A 17,782-nucleotide genomic window follows, 5' to 3' on the forward strand; every position below is an offset into this window, starting at 1 on the left:
TGCACGAAGAAAGCACAAAGCAGGTTAAGGGGCTTGGGGTGGTAGGCAAAGTGCAACAATAAGTAGGGTAACCAGGGCAGGCCTCCCTGAGAAGGTGAGATTCAGCAGAGACTCGAAGGAGGTGAACCACATATAAGTCAGCAGGAAGTTTGCTCCAGGAAGAGGGACCAACCAGGATGAGGTCTGAGGCTGGAGCAATGCAGGACCAGGGTGACCGGAGCAGAAACGGGGTAGAGTGTGGGAAATGTGGCAGAAGGGATGGGGACCATAGGAGCTTGGAGGCTTCTGCAAAGACATTTTCTCACGTGCTCTGACTCATTCCAAACTCACCTCATTTACATGCTTACAGTGCCAACACCCTCCTCTCACCTCTGCTCACACACAGAGGATGTCTATCAGCCAATAGACAAGTCAGTCTCACACACACAGGCCAAAGGACACACATACACATATGCTCACACTGGCCCATCGACATGTACTCATGCCAACATACACACACTCTCACACACACACACACACACACACACACACTCAATTCCCCTATAGGCTCTATCCTCCATCCCATCAGTACGTGTAGGCAAAGGGTAGAGGAAGCTCCTCAACAATTTTGCTCCTTATCTGCAGCCCAACCTGCTCTCTCCCCATCTAGACTAGGCAAGGGAGAATAGGCAAGGCCTCAGACCCTGTACCCCAATAAACAGTGCTGGAGAGAATCCCAGAAGTTACAGATGTAAGACTATGATTTACTCATGTGATTACTTCCATACTTAGAAGATCACAGACCCACGTGGCCATCCTCCAGAGACACTGAAATGTCCTGAGTGGCTCTATTCCATGCTCTGTGTTTCCACAGGAGCTGCTGCCCCCAGACTTGGCGGGGAGGTCCGGAAGGGGGAAGGTAATAATACTCCTGCTATGAGTTGCTTCCAGTTAAATCCATGTGTGCACTTCTAGGCCAAGCCAGCTTCACATGAAGCTCCAGGCTTTTGAATAATTCTCATATTGAACCTTTTGTTCTTACTCAGCACAGAAGTCCCCAACCCCCAAAACAACTTACAGGTGCCCCCAGATGATTTACCTTCTGCCTCCACAGTAGGTCAGTAGGTTTGGCTAGGAAACAGGTGGGTTGGACAGTGTTAGTGTTTGTTGTGAAAAAGATGAAGATAGAAAGTTAAATGATAGATAGATAGATAGATAGATAGATAGATAGATAGATAGATGGATAGATATGAAAAAATAGGTAAGCATGCACTATTTACATATATGGTATATTAAGCATATATTGAATGCTACTGCTTTACATACATTATTTAACTTTCATATGACTGCAAATTAGGTTTGTAAACTGCTTTTACAAACAAGAAGACTGAAGTTCTGGAAAATCAAGTAATGGGGTAAAAAGATGCAGTCAGTAAGTTGTGAATTGATATTTGAGCTCAGGGTCCAGGCAGCTCTGATCAAATCCTGTGTGCTTTCGGATTTGGGTGCCCACAATCCCAACAGGCTTTTTATACCTGTGCCCTCCAGCCCTCGTCCTTGCTCCTCTTGTCCCTCTTCTAGCGATGTTTCTGTGGAATAGTCTAGAAAGTCAGAATGTTGAACATTGAAGCACAGAGAATGAAAGTAACTTGCCCAAGACTACACAGCAAGTCTACAAAATAACTGAGCCAGGCTTATTCCCTCATCTGACCACCCAAGTGTTTTTGGTGGGTTGGACAGGTCTATTCACACATCCTCCCTCCCACTGGCTCCAGAGTTGGGAATGTGTCAGGGTCTCTCACTCATCTGGACAGAGTGGCCTCTCTGCTATTCACCTGAGATCCCCTGCCAGAAGCTGTTTCTCCCCCATCCCTGGCTATCTGATTCCTGGCCAGCTTGCTCCTTAAAGGCCAAGTGCATGGGGGAGGAACAGCAGAAATGCATCCCGAGAAGTGCTGAGTTGAGAAGTGCTGAACACAGGCTGGCAAGGGCTGTTCTCCCTGGGGCAGCGCAGCACAGAGTGACAGGAAGACACTGCAGCTCAGCAAGCAGATGTCCTGCAGACAGCCCGAGGTGGGGTCCATAACCCTGGCACACAGCTTAAAGCAGCCCTCAAGCAGGTGTTCCTCAGTTTTTGGCCATTTGTTCACGCAAGGGAGCTAAGTGTCCCCATTATTAAAAACCACACCTCCCATCTGTGAATGCTTTGCCACTCACCACCAAGTCCAAAGGGACTTAGGGGGTCTTCCCAGCAATCCTAAGGGGTAGGTGCCAGCATTGTCATTCCCATTTAGCTCTGAGGAGTGAGTGAGATCTTCCTGTTCAAGACTGCTGAGCTAGCATGCGGTGCACAGGATTTGAACCTTATCTCCAGGCACCAAATCAAGCATCACTCTGACTGCTTTTTATTGCATAAACATTTTTTTAAAGATTTATTTATAGACTCAGATCAACATAGCAGCAAGGAAATGCTGTAAGACCTCCCATTAAAAAAAAAAAAAAGTTAATAGGGAGGAAAAGCGGCAGGTCCCCGTGGGAACTGGGACAGAGAAGATAAATGGGCGACTCTGGCAAACTACCTGAAGAAGAAAGTTGCCATAAAAGAGGACAAGAAGGGAGGAAAGCTCAGAACCCTTCCCCCACCCACAAAGTCGGCACTCTCCAACCAACAGAAAAGAGGAATAAAGATTTATTTATTTTTATACAAGAACCAGGGTACAGGCCAGATGCGCAGGAGGGTGAGAGGATTCACCGGAGACAGAGTGGGGAGCAGAACAGGCAGACTGAAGAAATACACTGCTGAGGCGAGCAGCGGGCGAGACAGGAGAGGTCTGCTTTGCCATGTGGGATTCTTGCTGGCTGGCAGGGATCGAACCTGCACTGCAGAGGCTTCGGACAGCTTCACAGTGTGGCACTCAACCTCCTGCGCCACCAGGCAGGCCCTGCACAAACATTTTTTTAAAGATTTATTTTATTTATTTATGCATACAAGAACTGGGGTACAGGCCAGAGGTGCAGGGGGTAAGAGGATTCACCAGAGACAGAGGAGGGAGCAGAACAGGTAGATTGACTGAAATACACTGCGGAGGGGAGCAGCGGGCGAGACAGGTGGAGTCTGCTGTGCCATGTGGGTCACATCCCTGGCTGGGGATCAATCTTGTGCTGCAGTGGCTGCAGATAGCTTCATAGCACTGAGACTTAACCCCTTGCGCCACCAGGGAGGCCCCGTTATGCAAACATTTTAAGCACAAGAGTCAGTACTGAACAAATATCATCATCTTTATTTTTCACAAAAATACCATATGATCAATATTATTCACCCATTTTACAGGCAAGAAAACTAAGTGAGGCTCAGCAAGGTGGGGGGCGACTTGCCTGCATTGCAGTCAGTGAGCTGGTTTCAACACAGCACTAATCCAGCCTGGGGCTTGACACAGTTCTCTTCTTTAGGGAATGCCTAATCTGTCACAGGGAGGGGATTAGAAGTGGGGGGAAAGAAAAGACCCCCAAACCCATCCATGAAATAACTGAGGACTCACTTCACCTTAATTTCTTCTATCAAGGATCACTGTTGGCTTCACCAGAGTCCTTAAAACCAAACCTAGAACTTGTTGTTCACTCATTTATGGCTAGGCCTTAAGCACTTACTTAAGCACTTACACTTTACTGAATTCTGACAGTATTCCTACAAATTAGACACACAAATAGGAATTAGCATTCCTATTGAACAACAGAGAGGGTCAGATAACACACCTCTGACTGCTTGTCAGTGGCTGAGGGGATTTGAATCCAGGCCCTGCTGATGACACCACGGCCACTGTCAACACCGGGCTTTATCTTCAGCAATCTCTTTTGCATATTTGATATATGCCAAATTCCACACTACAGCGGCCCTGTTCTTTAACCATCAGGACAGATGTAGAAGAGCAAGCAGATGGCGAGGGGGCCACTCCACCCCACTGTACCTCTCCCCAAATGCCTCCCTGCCAGTTCTGACAGGGTCACCAGCACCAAGCCTCCCCTCCACCTTGGTGGAGACTGCCACCAAGGTGCCACCACCATGCCCACTGCAGTGACAAATGTTTTCAACAACCTCTCTTCTTGCTACCTACCCAGCAGAATTTTCTTTGTGAGAACATTTATTTTGGCACCTTTTAAAATTATGGTAAATTAGACAGCATATAAAATGTACTATTTGAACCATTTTAAGTGGGCAGTTTAGTGGCATGAAGTACCTTCACCTTGTTGTATGACTGTCACCACCAGCCATTTCCAGAACTTTTTCATCTTTCCAAACTGCAATTCTACCCCTATAAACACTACCTCCCCAATTACCTACCTCCAGCCCCTGGCAACCTCCATTCCACATTCTGTCTCTATGAATTTGATCACTGTGGGTAGCTCATGTAAGTGTAATCATACATTATTTGTCCCTTTGCCTGGCTTATTTCACTCGGCATAATGACCTCAAGGTTCCTCCATGTTATCACATGTATCAGGATTTCATGCAAATATGGACAGCTTTTTGTTATCTGTGAGCAAGGGTCATGCTAATCTCTTTATCATCCCCATCTTAGTACATGTCCAGCCCATGTGAGGACAGTGAAGCATTTTTAAAGAGGTTGGTATTGTGGGTTCCTATGTCCCTGGGCAGTTTGGTGAATCCTCTTACCCCCTGCACCTCTGGCCTGTACCCCAGTTCTTGTATGTCCCTGGGCAGTGCCCCATGAGGTTATGGATCTGCCGGCTGGGGATGACTATCTGGCCAGGTTCATCAGCAGATGACATCTACTTGGGGCTGTCAGCCACTCTAGTATGTTTGGATTCAACTGGTGAGAATATTCCTTTCGCACACTCCTGTGTTTACATGGGTGTAATTGGTCTGACACCTTCCGTGTTTTTGTCTGTAAGTGATGAATTGTCATCAAGCAAGCTTATGAGCAAGCTTTTCTCAGCTCCTCAAGGAGATAAACGGCAGCTAGCATCGTCTTCATGGCCACTGGAACCAAATGACTCTGGGAAGGGAACGAGGGGGCAGCTATGTTTTCCCTCCTTGAACTTAATTTCTCACCCTCACCATAGGAGATTGGAAATGCTGCCCCATTTCACATGTGAGCAAAGTAAGGTTCAGAGAGAAATAAAAATGACCTAGAGTTGCACAGTGAGGGCAGAACTGGCCTTCACAGAAACATTTCTCTGATTCCAAAGCCCACACTTTCTGCTCTGAAACATGTTGACCCATCCTTGAGGCCTGGGAGTAAAGGACAATTTACTACAGAGAAAAGGTCTACATTCATTGCATGTGTCCAGAAAGTGAGGGAGGAGAAAGACAGACAGACAGAGAGAGAGAGAGAGAGAGAGAGATCGACCTGGCCTGGGCTAGGGAGCCCAATTGCTGCCTCCAGGAAATCACAAGATGTTTCTATTGGCTGCTACATGTGAGCCAGCAATGGGTGCAGCTTCCAGAAAGTCCAACATACTCTTGGAAGGGGGACCTCACAAGAGTGTGATATCCAGTTGGGGGAATTTGGGGTCTGACTCTGTTCTCTGTGGTCAAACTTCCCCCAAAGAGGAAGCCAAAGACCATGATCAGAGGGGAGCAGATGGGATATAAGCTAGAAATTGTGTCCCCAGGAATGGAAGTGTTCATTCTGGAGAAGCAAAAACTCAGGTGGGACCAGTGGACTCCAGCTCAAATTGGGAAGCACTAACAAATGCTGCAGAGAGAACTGCCTTGTGGTGGGTGGTCCGTGGGGCTAACTTGGGGCCTGTGGGGAGGAAGCAGCAGCTGTCAGACCAAAGCTTGGCATGAGTAGGGATGCTGGGCCAGCCCTGGAAGTGTGTGAGCAGAATGACCACAGAAGAGGAGCCAGATACAGGGAAGGTGATGAACTGGGTGACTTTCAGGGCCCCTCTCAACCCAGAGTTTTGTGGTCTGTGCCTAGAGATGGTGGTGGGAGAACTAGAAAGAGCCAGCAAACCTCTTGGTGAGTCACTAGAGAAGCCCCTGGGCCAGCAGGCAGGCTGTGACCAGCCACCGCATAAGAACAGCAGCCAGATTTCAGCAGACTCACCCCCGGCTGGGCTGGGCAACTGTGCAGCCGCCTCACTGGCCCATATCTAATTTCATGCTCACTGATTTCATCTAGGTCCTCACTGGGGCCTGACAATTCCTTCAGTCCCCATAGCAACTCTGTGAGGTGGGGCTCAGTCATCTGCACCATTTACAGAGAGGTTAAGTGGCTTGTTCAAGGTCACAGAGCTGGTAAGTGATGGTGCTAAGCTTTGAAACCACATGGGCCCCTACTAGTGTTCATACCATGACCTCCTGGCTTCCTCCTCCCCAGGCTCCTCGTCCTTGGAGCCCTCCCTGAGTCAAGATAGTCACCAGCTCCATGATGATCCTGTTTTACAGGGCACCCATGTGTCTTATCACTCAGGGCTGTGGGATGGCCCTGAGTGATAAGGGCACACGCACATGCACACACACATACACACTGGAAAAGGAGATGATGCAATTTGGACTGGGGATCTCAGTAATTCTACCTACTTTCTGATCCCTAGGCCAGAAATAAATATGAGACACAAATTCTTCTAGAGCACTCTGTCCCTCTGAGTTTGTACACAGCCTCCAAATACTCAACACTGGTACCCAGCAGATTCTCAGAAATGGAGCACAAGACTGAATGTATTTGCAAGCCCTTCAGAACCTGGCTCCTGACTCTTACCTTGGGAACCTCATTTTCTACCACTCTCTGTTCTAGCCACACCCGTCTCCTCATAGTTCCTGTCTCAGTGCCTTTGCCCTCAGAGCCTTTGCTCCCTTTGCCAGGAAACTGCCCACTGATATCCCTGTGGCTTCCTCACTTCCTTCGAACCCTCCATGAGCATTCTGAAATAGCAAGACAACTCTCATCACTCATTGGAATCCCATCTCTGCCCCTGATTAGCTACATGGCATCAGAGCAATTAATTTAATCACTGTCTCTACACTGGGGAAAGTTCCTTCCCAGTCTAATCATAAGCATTGATTGAGGTAATGTAAGAGTGTTGGGTTCAAATATTGGCTAGACACAAATGGTCCATGAGACCTTGGGCAAATCCCTTAAAATCTCTGAGCTTCAATTCTTCACCTGTAACATGGGGATAATAGCATCTGCCTCACAGAATTGCTACAAATTTTAAATTACTTGATATATGTGGAGTGCTCAGAACAGTGCTTGGCATACAATAACTGTTCAATAAATGTTGTCACTGTAGAAATATCTTTTAAAATTGTTGTCAAACAGCCGGCCTTTTAGTTTTGCTTCCTGCTAAAATCTGATTCTGCTCCATCAGTTCAAGGTAAGATGGTATCAAGAAAATCATGTCAGTGACTGATTCAGCCAATTTCCAGCAGGGTGAACTTGAGCTGGTGGCCTATGTGCCTGAGCCTCAGCTTCTTCATCTACAAGGAGTAACTATTCCTGCCTATATGAGAATCAGCATACACAACCAGAGACCTGCCTGTCAAGTGCAGGCATCTGGTGAGCACTCCCTAATTTGGATGGAAGCTAGAATCAACATGTCTCCTCTACCCCCTTGTAATCCGTGCAGGGAAGCACACAGAGACCTTTGGGGCTTGTAGGAAAAAGGAGAGATGGGAGAACTGGTGCCGCTCTCCTCTGTCTAATGAGGCCCTTTCATGTGCCCTGAGACCTGGCGGCCGGCCGAAGAGGTTGGCAGGATGGTGGGTCTGTGAAGAGCCAGTAATGAGGGCGCAGAGCTGGGAAGTGGAGTGGGAAAAGCTTGCCGTGCTGTCTCTAAATTAGTGCTGGAGTCCAGCAGGCTGGCATCAGGATGCATCATTGACAGGGGAGGGAAGAGCACCTCAAAAGTGGTGGTGCTAGGAGGAGCAGAGAGAGGCTGGGGGCTGGAAATAAAAGAGATGACATTTGCTGTCAACTCCAGGGAAGAAGGACTCCATCTCGTGTAGACACCGGTACCAACCTCTTCCTCTCACACAAACACAAGCACCCTTCAGGTACCTACACATAACCAACTCCCCGGGCTCCCCTCCTCCTGTTCACAGGGCACTGTACCAGTCAGGAGATGCTGACTTCTGTTTTGAAGTGTTAGAAACATGTAAAGCTTCAAACACAACAGAGTTTGATTCCTCCTCTCCTGAGAGTCCAGGGCCATTACTGGGTCAGTCAGGGAGCCTCCTTCACATGGACATTCACACACCTGTTTTCACCAGCCTGGGGCCAACTTGCCATCTACAGAGTCAAGCGGGTCACTGCATCCAGGATCCAGTCAGCAGAAGGGGTGTAGAATGTGGGACAGGCCCTGTTCTTTAAGGCCTGTTCCAGAGTCTCTGCCACCACATTCCAAGAGCCAGAACTCACCCCTGGCCTCCCTTACCTGTGGAGATGGGGGAGTGTGGCTTGGAGTGAGCCCAGGAAAGGGGTTGGATGTCAGCTCACAGGCTGTGCCCCAGGCCCAGGCAGGTCTCTTAGAACCCCTAGCATCCCCATTCTCATGTGCCCTCCATGATAGGGCGTCCTTAGGAAAGGTCAGGCTTGACCCTGAGAAGAGGTCACAGGGTAGTCACTACCCAAGAGTAAGGAGATGTATGGGAGCCTCTGTGGTAGTTGGGGGCCTGGGCATTGGGTAGAGGGGCAGAGCAGGTCACTTTAGAGACCATGTGTAAGTGCACACCTTCTCTGTAACACACACACACACACACACACACACACACACATGCTCCCAAACACCCCCATTCAGGTCTCACACGATGCTTGGACACAGACACACCCACAAGTTGCTTCACACACCCGCATTCACACTTCCCAAACACATACCTACACACACACATCCATGAAAGGTGGTCTGGAGCACATGTGTTGATCTCCCAGGGTGTTCTCCTTGGGACCAGCCAGTGTGAAGTGTTGCCATTAGTCAGCATCATACTTAAGTAAAAATCCCTTGCATTTGTACAGGCCTTAGCATTTAACAAAGCACTCTTAAATTCACTGCTCAATCGTAGGGTAAATATTTACTCAGCAGAGACTCTAGGCCAGATATCCTGATTGGCAGTGTAGACACAAGGATGAATAACACACAGCAGTGTCCTCGAGGGAGACACAGGCACATCAGCAGAGACGGGCATTAGCAGTGGAAGGTGGAGGGGCTGTGGGAGCCTTGAGAACATCTGGGTGGGGTCAGAGGTGACAGGAGTCAGGCCTTAAAGGGTGAGGTTACCAGGTAGGAAAGAGGTAAGAGGTTTCTAGGAAGATGAGCTGTATAGGCAAAGGGTGGTGCAAGGGGCTTAGCTGGGCAGTGACAAGCAAGTCCCAGAAGGTGCAAGGTGCTTCGAGAGCTGCGTTTCGATAGGGAAGCCAACTGTGTTGCTGCAGACAAGAAGTCATGACAGCCTCTTAGCAAAGTGCAGGAAAAAGTGATATTAGTAGGTAGAATATTCTAGTCATGGAAAGGTTTATCTACTGTGTCAATCAGGATTCCCTCAGAAAAAAAAAAGAAAAAAGAAAACCTAGATCTAAGAGGGAATCATGCAAGGATTTGGTTCTGTGGCTGATGAAACTGTGTAGGGGTCAACCAGGAGACAGTGAGACATCATAAGACCAGCTCCAGCCGGGAGCCACCCACCATCTCCAAGGATGGGGGAACATAAGAGGAGGTGCTGTGGCTGGAATCCAAGATCCAAATCTGTCTGGCAGGAACTTGAAGCCTGGGAAGCTGGGATTAGAGAGAAGAGGCCCAGAGGCTGACAGGCAGACAGTGGCTTGAAGCAGGAAAAGAGGAAGAATTACCTGGCAGTACCCCCTCCTGTTGCCTCCAGTCTTCCTCTAGTATCTCCATTGGCCAACTGTGCCTGGAAGCCCAACAACAGAGGAGCCTGGGAAAAGACAAGGGACCCTGGGAAATGTAGTTCCCCTTGATGAAGCACAGGCTGGAGAAAGGGAAGACAGATCTGAGTGCAAACAGCATAACCAGTGTGCTCTGTGATTCCTTCTTCGACCTCTGGTATCAGCCAGAGTTATCAGCTGTAGATTTGTTTGCTAGAGTTTAGCTGAAGGAACAAAAACCCAACAAATATTAATAGGAACAAAAGAAAAAAAAAAGGAAAGAAAAACAATTCAGGAGCAGCCACTTACGCTCGTTTTGTTTTTCCCGGGTAAGTGCTTGGGGTTGCAATTTTAAATTGTGTTTTAGAGCGTGTGAGCTTAATTAGATTTAACACATTGGTGAAACTTAAAATAGCAATTCATGCTTTCTGCTAGCAGAGATGTCGGTAGCTTATGTGATGGAAAGAAATCAGAATTTCAGGAAGCATCTTTCACAAAGAGGGCTGATCCCAGTGCCAGCTAGCATCTCAGTTTTTGTCTCTCCAGATTCACTCACCCCCTCCTCCCTGTTGCTGTGTGCCCTGGAAGGCTGTCCAGAGTGTACCCCTGATTCTTGCTTTCCACTGGACTCAGTGATGGGGAGCAGGAAGCCAACTGGGATGAGAGAGAGTGTGGTCAGGGCACTACTTGTGTGTTTGGTTCTCATCCTGTCAGTTTGCCCCTGGATGCCTCTGTCCCTCAACCAAATTTTGGAAACTGATGTTTCTCAACTGAGGGTAGTTTCCCTCCTCCCCCAGAGGACATGTGGCAATATCTGGAAACATGTGTGATTATCACAACTGCAGGGACTCCTGGTATCCAGGAGTAGGGGCACGGACACTGCCTAGAGCTCACAGGACAGCGCACCCCACCCCGCCCTCTGTCCATCCTGAGCTTTAGCCAACTCAGGGTGTCAGCAGCACTGAGACCAAGTACCCCCGACCGAGATCATGCTTCTGAAGCTACTCACGGTGAAGGGCTGATTTTGGTTTTGCCCAGGCCGTTGCAGACCAGTGCTTTTGCAAAACAGCAATAGAGGGCCTCCCCTGTGGCGCAGCGGTTGAGCGCTGGGTTGCGAAGCTGCCTGTCAGCCTCTGCAGCGCCTCGCTGGTTCGATCCCCGGCCTCCGGGCGAGGGTCCCACATGACGCACAGACCTCTCCTGTCGCGCCCACTGCTTCCTTTAGCAGTGTACTTCGGTCCTTCTGCCTGTTCTGCTCCCTGCTCTGGTGAATTCTCTCACCCTCCCGTGCTTCTGACTGTACCCAGTGCTTGTATAAATAAATAAATCTTAAAAAAAAAACAGCAATAGAAACAAATTATCGCAAAAAATGATCACACACTTGGATGTCTGATGTGTGACAACAAGTTGCTGTAAAATACCTTTCTCCCTCCCTCCCTGTCCGGAGCATGCACAGTGTTGCACAACACCACGTGCCATCAATTAAGTTTCGCTTTACCGATTCACCTGCTGAGAAACCACAGGTTTTTCCTGTTAATCAAATGAGACTGGGAGGTACGATGGGAGGAGCTCCCAGGATATAAGAAGAGAACCACGAGAAGGTCAGGAGGTTATTGCCAGAGGTTAGCGCGAGAGGAGCAGAGAGAAGGTCAGGGAAGGTAGAAAGACAGGGAAAAGTAAAAGAAAGGTAAAGGAAAAATAAAGAAGCAAATGCTAACGTCAAGTTGTCTCAAGCCCCTCATTTCAATTCTCAGCCCTTCTCTTTTCGTGCCTACGAATCCCTTGGGTCGGGACACCTCCCCCCTTCCCCTTCCCTCTCCTTCCACCTCCCTCTCTTTTTTGTGTTCAGAAGGACAGGTTTGTTAGGAAAAAGAAAAAAAAGGAGCAAGAAAGTGCCTATTAGACGCAGGCAGTCTTGAGAAGAGAGCTGCCTGCAGAACTTTCTTAATACTTATTCTCAATGTCCTGATCATGGGCGAGGAACGAGCAGCTCATGGGCCAAGAACCCACCTGTGGGCCTCCCCGGTGTCGCAGCGGTTGAGCGCTGGGTTGCGAAGCTGCCCGCAGCCTCTGCAGCGCCAGTTCGATCCCCGGCTGCTCCCCGGCCACCGGAGGAGGGTCCCACATGGCGCGCAGACCTCTCTTGCCGCCCGCTGCTCCCCTCAGCAGTGTACTTCGGTCCTTCTGCCTGCTCTGCTCCCCGCTCTGGCTCTGGTGAATTCTCTCACCCTCCCGCGCTTCTGACTGTACCCAGTGCATGTACAAATAAATTAAAAAAAAAAAAAAGAATGATAGAATGGTCTATAAAAAAAAAAAAAGAACCCACCTGTGGGTGCCCTCTGAGCAGAGCTCTCTCCTGCCTGGGTGACCGCCCCTGGTACCTCATGCCTAGATGGGTAACAGTCTGACTGCTACCAACCTTGGGATACTATATGTTCCTTTGCATCCCCCATTCCATCTACCTTCTTGCAATGAGTCCCTTGGTAAAGTTGTAAGGTTTTTAATTATCTCTCTGCCAGTGTGCCTTCTGTCCCCCAAAGACCCCATTGATTCTGAGATGTTTTCACTAAGAATGTGGACAAGTGGGTCGAAGATGCAGGAGGCCTGACTTAGGAGCCAGGTGTCCCTGCATGTCACGGTGGCCCTGGAAGGGCTTTTCAGTGGGTGGGGCCATGGCCAGAGCTCGGAACTTAGGGGAACATGAACAGAGGTAGGAAGTCTGTTTGGAGGCCGCTGCATTCATCCAGAATTGGGGGCCCAAGCAAAAGCATGAACAGGGAGCTAGAAGGCAAGGAGAAATCCTACCAGCCAGAGTGCCAGTGGGGAATGGATAGGTATAAGGGGGTGTGGAGGGGTTCAGCTTTCAAGATCTATCCTGAAGGTGCAGTGGTTGGTCTTTTTGGGCAGCGGGCTGGTGGACAGGGCCATGTGGGTGAGAGGTGAGCTGGATTCTGTCATTGGAGTTAGAATAGTGCCCCCTCCACATGACTCCTGTGTGACTAGTCGGTCCTTTGGCTGCCTGGATAGGGAAGGCGTTTGCTTGTGGCTAAGAGTGTGGGCTCAGGAGCCTGGTGGCTCCAGATATGGTCTAAGCTCCCCAAGGAAAAGGAAGACATGCTCAGCTTCCTCTGTCCATAAATGGAAATGATAATAACAGAACTTCCTCTGGTGGGGGTGGTCCTGTGAACAGGAGGTTAGATGAGATAGTGCGTGCAAACTCCCCACACAGGCCTATCACAGCAAACGCTGTTACTGTTACTGGCAAAGGCCAAGCTGACTGTTGTGGCTGTTTTGAGCCTGCTGGCTCTGCCTCTTCTGTAAGTCCCCTCAATTCCTCCTGCAGCCATGCTGCATTCTCATTTTTCCTGACGGGAAGCAAATAGGAGAGAGAAGCCTGGCAGGAGTTCACATGAAGTCTCTGGGAGGACAGCAAGACAGGACAACTCTGAGAGGCGGTGTGTGCAGCAGTCAGGCACAGAAGCTCTGGGACAGACTGCCTGGCGCCCATCCCAACTCTGCCACTCACTAGCTGGCCCCGTTGGGCAGGTAGTTAAACCTCTCTGGGCCTCCGGTTCTTATCTGTAAAATCGACAGGAGCAATAGTAACTTCCTCCCAATAATTGTTATGAGTATCGATCCCTTTAAAGAGCTCAGGCCTGCCTCTGGCTCTGTCCTGCCTGGAACAGCGTGAGCCTCAGTGTTAGCTTTATTTCTTTCTTATTGTTGTTAGTAGCCATTCTATTATTACTAGAAGTACTAGAAGGGTATGTTTCCCAGCAGGTGGTGATGAAACACTGAGATGGATTCTGGGCCCAGAGTTCATCCCTTGTGTCCTGGGACTGTCATGAAAGTTAAATACAACATTGAATGGGACACCCTTGTTCCATAACAGGCGTTCCTCAAACCAGCCAGCCCATCCTCTTCTCAAGTGGATGTGCCTTTACATTGTTCCTGGCCCAGAGCACAGTGCTGCAGAATAGACAGGGCATGCCTGGCTGGGTTCAAACCCCAGACCTGCCATGTTAGATCTGCTCACTACCTCTGCACCTGTTTCCCCACCTGCAGAATGAGGACCATGCAAGTGGCTGCCTCAGGGACATGCTATAAGCTATAAGGTGTAGGTCACTTACGACAGGGTCTGACACACAGCTGCCACTGGGGGTTTCTCTTACTATTGTCACTGTTTGAGATGACACTGTTCCAGGCTCCTACCTCTCAACCTACTTCATGAGCCCTGAGTGGGAGGGCATGGGCCCTTGGGGCACTGGCTACATGGTAGCCTCATGGGCTCTGCACAGAGACAGTCCAGCAAGAGTGCAGGTCACAGCAGACTCTCAGCATTGCTCCAGGGAAGAGGTTGGCAGCCCTGCTTTGGGCCAGGGTGGGCTTTTCAGAGAGAGGGCGAAAACTGCCTCCATGTTAGCCACATGTAAGGAGCAGGCCCAGATTGTAGACCTGGAGGCTAGTGTTAAAGTCCCAAGCACCCTCTCTTAGCAGATCTCTCTGACTCTTCACTGTTCCTCTTCTGTGACACAGGAGCACCAACCGCTGCCCTCATGGGATCGCCACGATGCCCAGGTGAAACAAAAAGGCCCTGCCTCTTCTGGCCCAAGCACTGTAGCTCTGGGCGGGTATAGAATAGAAGAAGGAAACAGTTTCCTCTGCTGTGACTTCCGCAGCTGCAGAGTCGATCTGGAAGGGAAGCAAGGCAGCAGCTCGGGCTGCCCATGACGGGACGTCAATATCTGCCTGTCATTTCCAGCCCTCCATGTGGAGTCCCGGGTGGGAGCTTTGCTCTGCAGTATTTCATATTTGAGATCTCAATTAAGCTGCCTGGGCCTGGGGTTGAGGGATTTTGATGGGTGCTGAGGGTGCCCTGAGCCCTAGGGCACAGGAGAGTAGAGAACTCTCTGGGCTGAGGGGACCTTCAGGCCCAAGAGAATGTGGCAGACTCAGAGCGAGGGGAGGATTTCAGCAGAACTGTTTACAGGGTGACAGGACATCATCTCTGTGACAGCAGAAGACACGACACCTCGACAAGGACCTTAGAGATAAGGGTGTGTCTGTGGGTGTCCTAACTGTCCAGGCAGGAGACGCCCAGGCTACAGGGGATGGGACCTAGTGTGGGGAGATTGCTGCCCCACGAGCTCCTCCCCTGAGCTAGAGGAACTAATCAAGATCTCCAGGCCAGAGAAATTCTTTCCCTGGGTGTCTTTGGAAAAGCCTGGCCTGCTCTACCAGCACAAAGGAATTTTCCCTTCCTCCTTCCAGTCTTCAACCCACACTGTTCCCTCACCTCCAAGCAGCATCTGCCACTCCTGCCTCTGGCTCTGTCCTGCTTAGGCCCCTGTCCCTCTCAAGGCTCAAGAAAGCCACGGACGTGAGAATGGTCTGGCTCCTGAGGGCTGGCCCTTGTGCGTGACTCAGTATAGAGCCTGATGAATCTGAGGACACAACAGAGGTGGATCCCCTCTCGGGGTGTGGCTGAATGGGGTCACGGCCCATCTGACCCTCCCCTCCACTCCTCAGAGGCTGATGGAACACTTGTAGCAGACATGGCAGAAGTGGGGGTGTGGTGGGTTGTCCCTTTGCTTAATTTTTGCTTCTTCAAGCCTTTAACCTGTCTGCTCTCTGTGTCCCCCCCTTTGCTCCAACCTGTGTTTCCTCTCCCCTCTCTGCCTGAGTGCCGTCTCTCTTCTCTGCACCTCCCTCGCTAAATAAACTCCTTTCCTTTATCTCTGCTCTCCACTCTCGCTGCCCCCTTCCTTTCATCTGTGTCCTCGCTGTCTTTCTATTTCCACGCCTCTGGGTGCATGCCCTCGCCTGATCTCTGCGGGTCTTTCTCTGTGGGCATCTTTCTGACATCCCCCTCCCCGAATCTTGCTCTGTGACTTCCCTTCTCTCCCTCTCTCCATTTTCTTGCCTGGACACCTCTGCTCACGTCTCTGGCTCTTTCCCTGTTTCCTGGGCCCTGTTCCTGTCATTTTCCTTCATCCTCTCCCACCAACCCCTCATCTCTCTTTCTCCATCTCTCCCCATTCCTGTCTCTTCACCTGTCACCCATTTTTCTGCTTTGTCTGATTCTCTGTGTGCTGGTGTCTGTCTCCCTCCACCTCCCCACCTCACCTGTCTTTGTCATCCCTTCTGTCCCCCATCACTCTACTGCCCCTCACTATCTCTGCCTCCCTGTGTCTATCCCCACCCACCCCAGGATGATCCCAGCTTCCAACAAAGCCTTCGTGGTCAACAACCTGGTGTCAGGGACTGGCTATGACCTGTGTGTGTTGGCCATGTGGGATGACACGGCCACGACGCTCACAGCCACCAACATCGTGGGCTGCGCCCAGTTCTTCACCAAGGCCGACTACCCGCAGTGCCAGTCGATGCACAGCCAGATCCTGGGCGGCACCATGATCCTGGTCATTGGCGGCATCATCGTGGCCACGCTGCTGGTCTTCATTGTCATCCTCATGGTGCGCTACAAGGTCTGCAACCACGAGTCCCCGGGCAAGATGGTGGCCGCCACGGTCAGCAACATGCACTCGCAGACCAACGGCTCCCAGCCGCCTCCTCTGACTCTGGCACCAGGCAGTGCACCCAGTGGGGCTTCCAGCGGGGTCCCTGCGCCAGGGCCGCCCAAGGTGGTGGTCCGCAACGAGCTGGTGGAATTCAGTGCCAGCCTGGCCCGTGGCAGCGACTCCTCTTCCTCCAGCTCCCTGGGCAGCGGGGAGGCTGCGGGGCTGGGAAGGGGCCCCTGGAGGCTCCCACACCCTGGCCCCCGCCCCAAGCCCAACCTTGACCGCCTGATGGGGGCCTTTGCCTCCCTGGACCTCAAGAGTCAGAGAAAGGAGGAGCTGCTGGACTCCAGGACTCCAGGCGGGAGAGGGTCTGGGACCTCCGCCAGGGGCCAACCCTCGGACCGAGAGCCACTGCTGGGACCGCCCGCGGCCCGGGCCAGGAGCCTGCTCCCCTTACCCCTGGAGGGCAAGGCCAAACGCAGCCACTCTTTTGACATGGGGGACTTTGCTGCTGCGGCAGCTGGAGGGGTGGCCCCCGGTGGCTACAGCCCCCCTCGGCGGGTCTCGAACATCTGGACAAAGCGCAGCCTCTCTGTCAATGGCATGCTATTGCCTTTTGAGGAGAGTGACTTGGTGGGGGCCCGGGGGACCTTTGGCAGCTCAGAGTGGGTGATGGAGAGCACGGTGTAGGCCTGGGGGATGGGCATCCTCCCTCCCACCCTTGCAGGATGGAAGGAGGGGAAAGAATCTTTTCTGGCAAGTCTTTGTGGAGTTTCCATGGTGATGTTTACATCCAGGGACAGTTTCATCTCCCTGTCAATGCCCCCCCCCCAACCACCCACACCACCTTCCCAGGCCCGTCCCCCACCACCCATTGGGTGTGCTCAGGGAAAGCGGACTTGATCACTAAAATGTTGGACTGAGCCCTGAGTGTTTGGAAAGGCGGCCTCCTGCCTTTCTAATCACAAATGTAGCGTATAAGCAAGTGGCTTTGGATTGTTTCTGGTTCCACTGTTGTTTTTATTTTCTAATTTATTTTTTCCACTTCCCAGACTCCTCCTCTTCATTCACACAGATGATGGAGAGTTTGTGTGTGAAAGCAAAGTGTGTCCCAGCAGTCCTGGTAGTGGATGATTATTGCCAATTCACAAGAGAAGGGAATGATTCTGGTTCCACACTTGTTCGGGGGAAGACTGTGGAGGTCCCTGCTCAGACCCTCATATTCCCAGTTGCCCTACACCTGGGAGGGATGAGAGACCCCCTGAGACCTGGCCCAAGCTCCTTTGCTTCTCAAACATGACATCCACACCCACCAAATTGGCTAAACCACCAGGGTAATTTCCAGAACTTCTTATATGAGGGGAGCAGGGAGGGAGAAGAGCTTTATGGGGCATAAGGGATCTTAACTTTTGGAATTGCTATGGAATTTTTGCCTCT

General features: G+C 50.8%; 1 protein-coding gene across 1 annotated transcript in view; it reads left to right on the forward strand.

The window, feature by feature from the left end:
- LRFN2 (leucine rich repeat and fibronectin type III domain containing 2) overlaps positions 1-17,140 on the forward strand; it is a 38,391-nt gene extending 21,251 nt beyond the window's left edge. Inside the window, exon 2 of the mRNA XM_084227850.1 lies at positions 16,039-17,140. Within this exon, the coding sequence (XP_084083976.1) occupies positions 16,039-17,035 (997 nt within the window). The 3' untranslated portion in view covers positions 17,036-17,140. The remainder of the gene's footprint in view (positions 1-16,038) is intronic.
- Positions 17,141-17,782: the final 642 nt, after the last annotated feature.

This window comes from Talpa europaea (assembly GCF_964194135.1).
Source record: "Talpa europaea genome assembly, chromosome: 2".
NCBI lineage: Eukaryota > Metazoa > Chordata > Mammalia > Eulipotyphla > Talpidae > Talpa > Talpa europaea.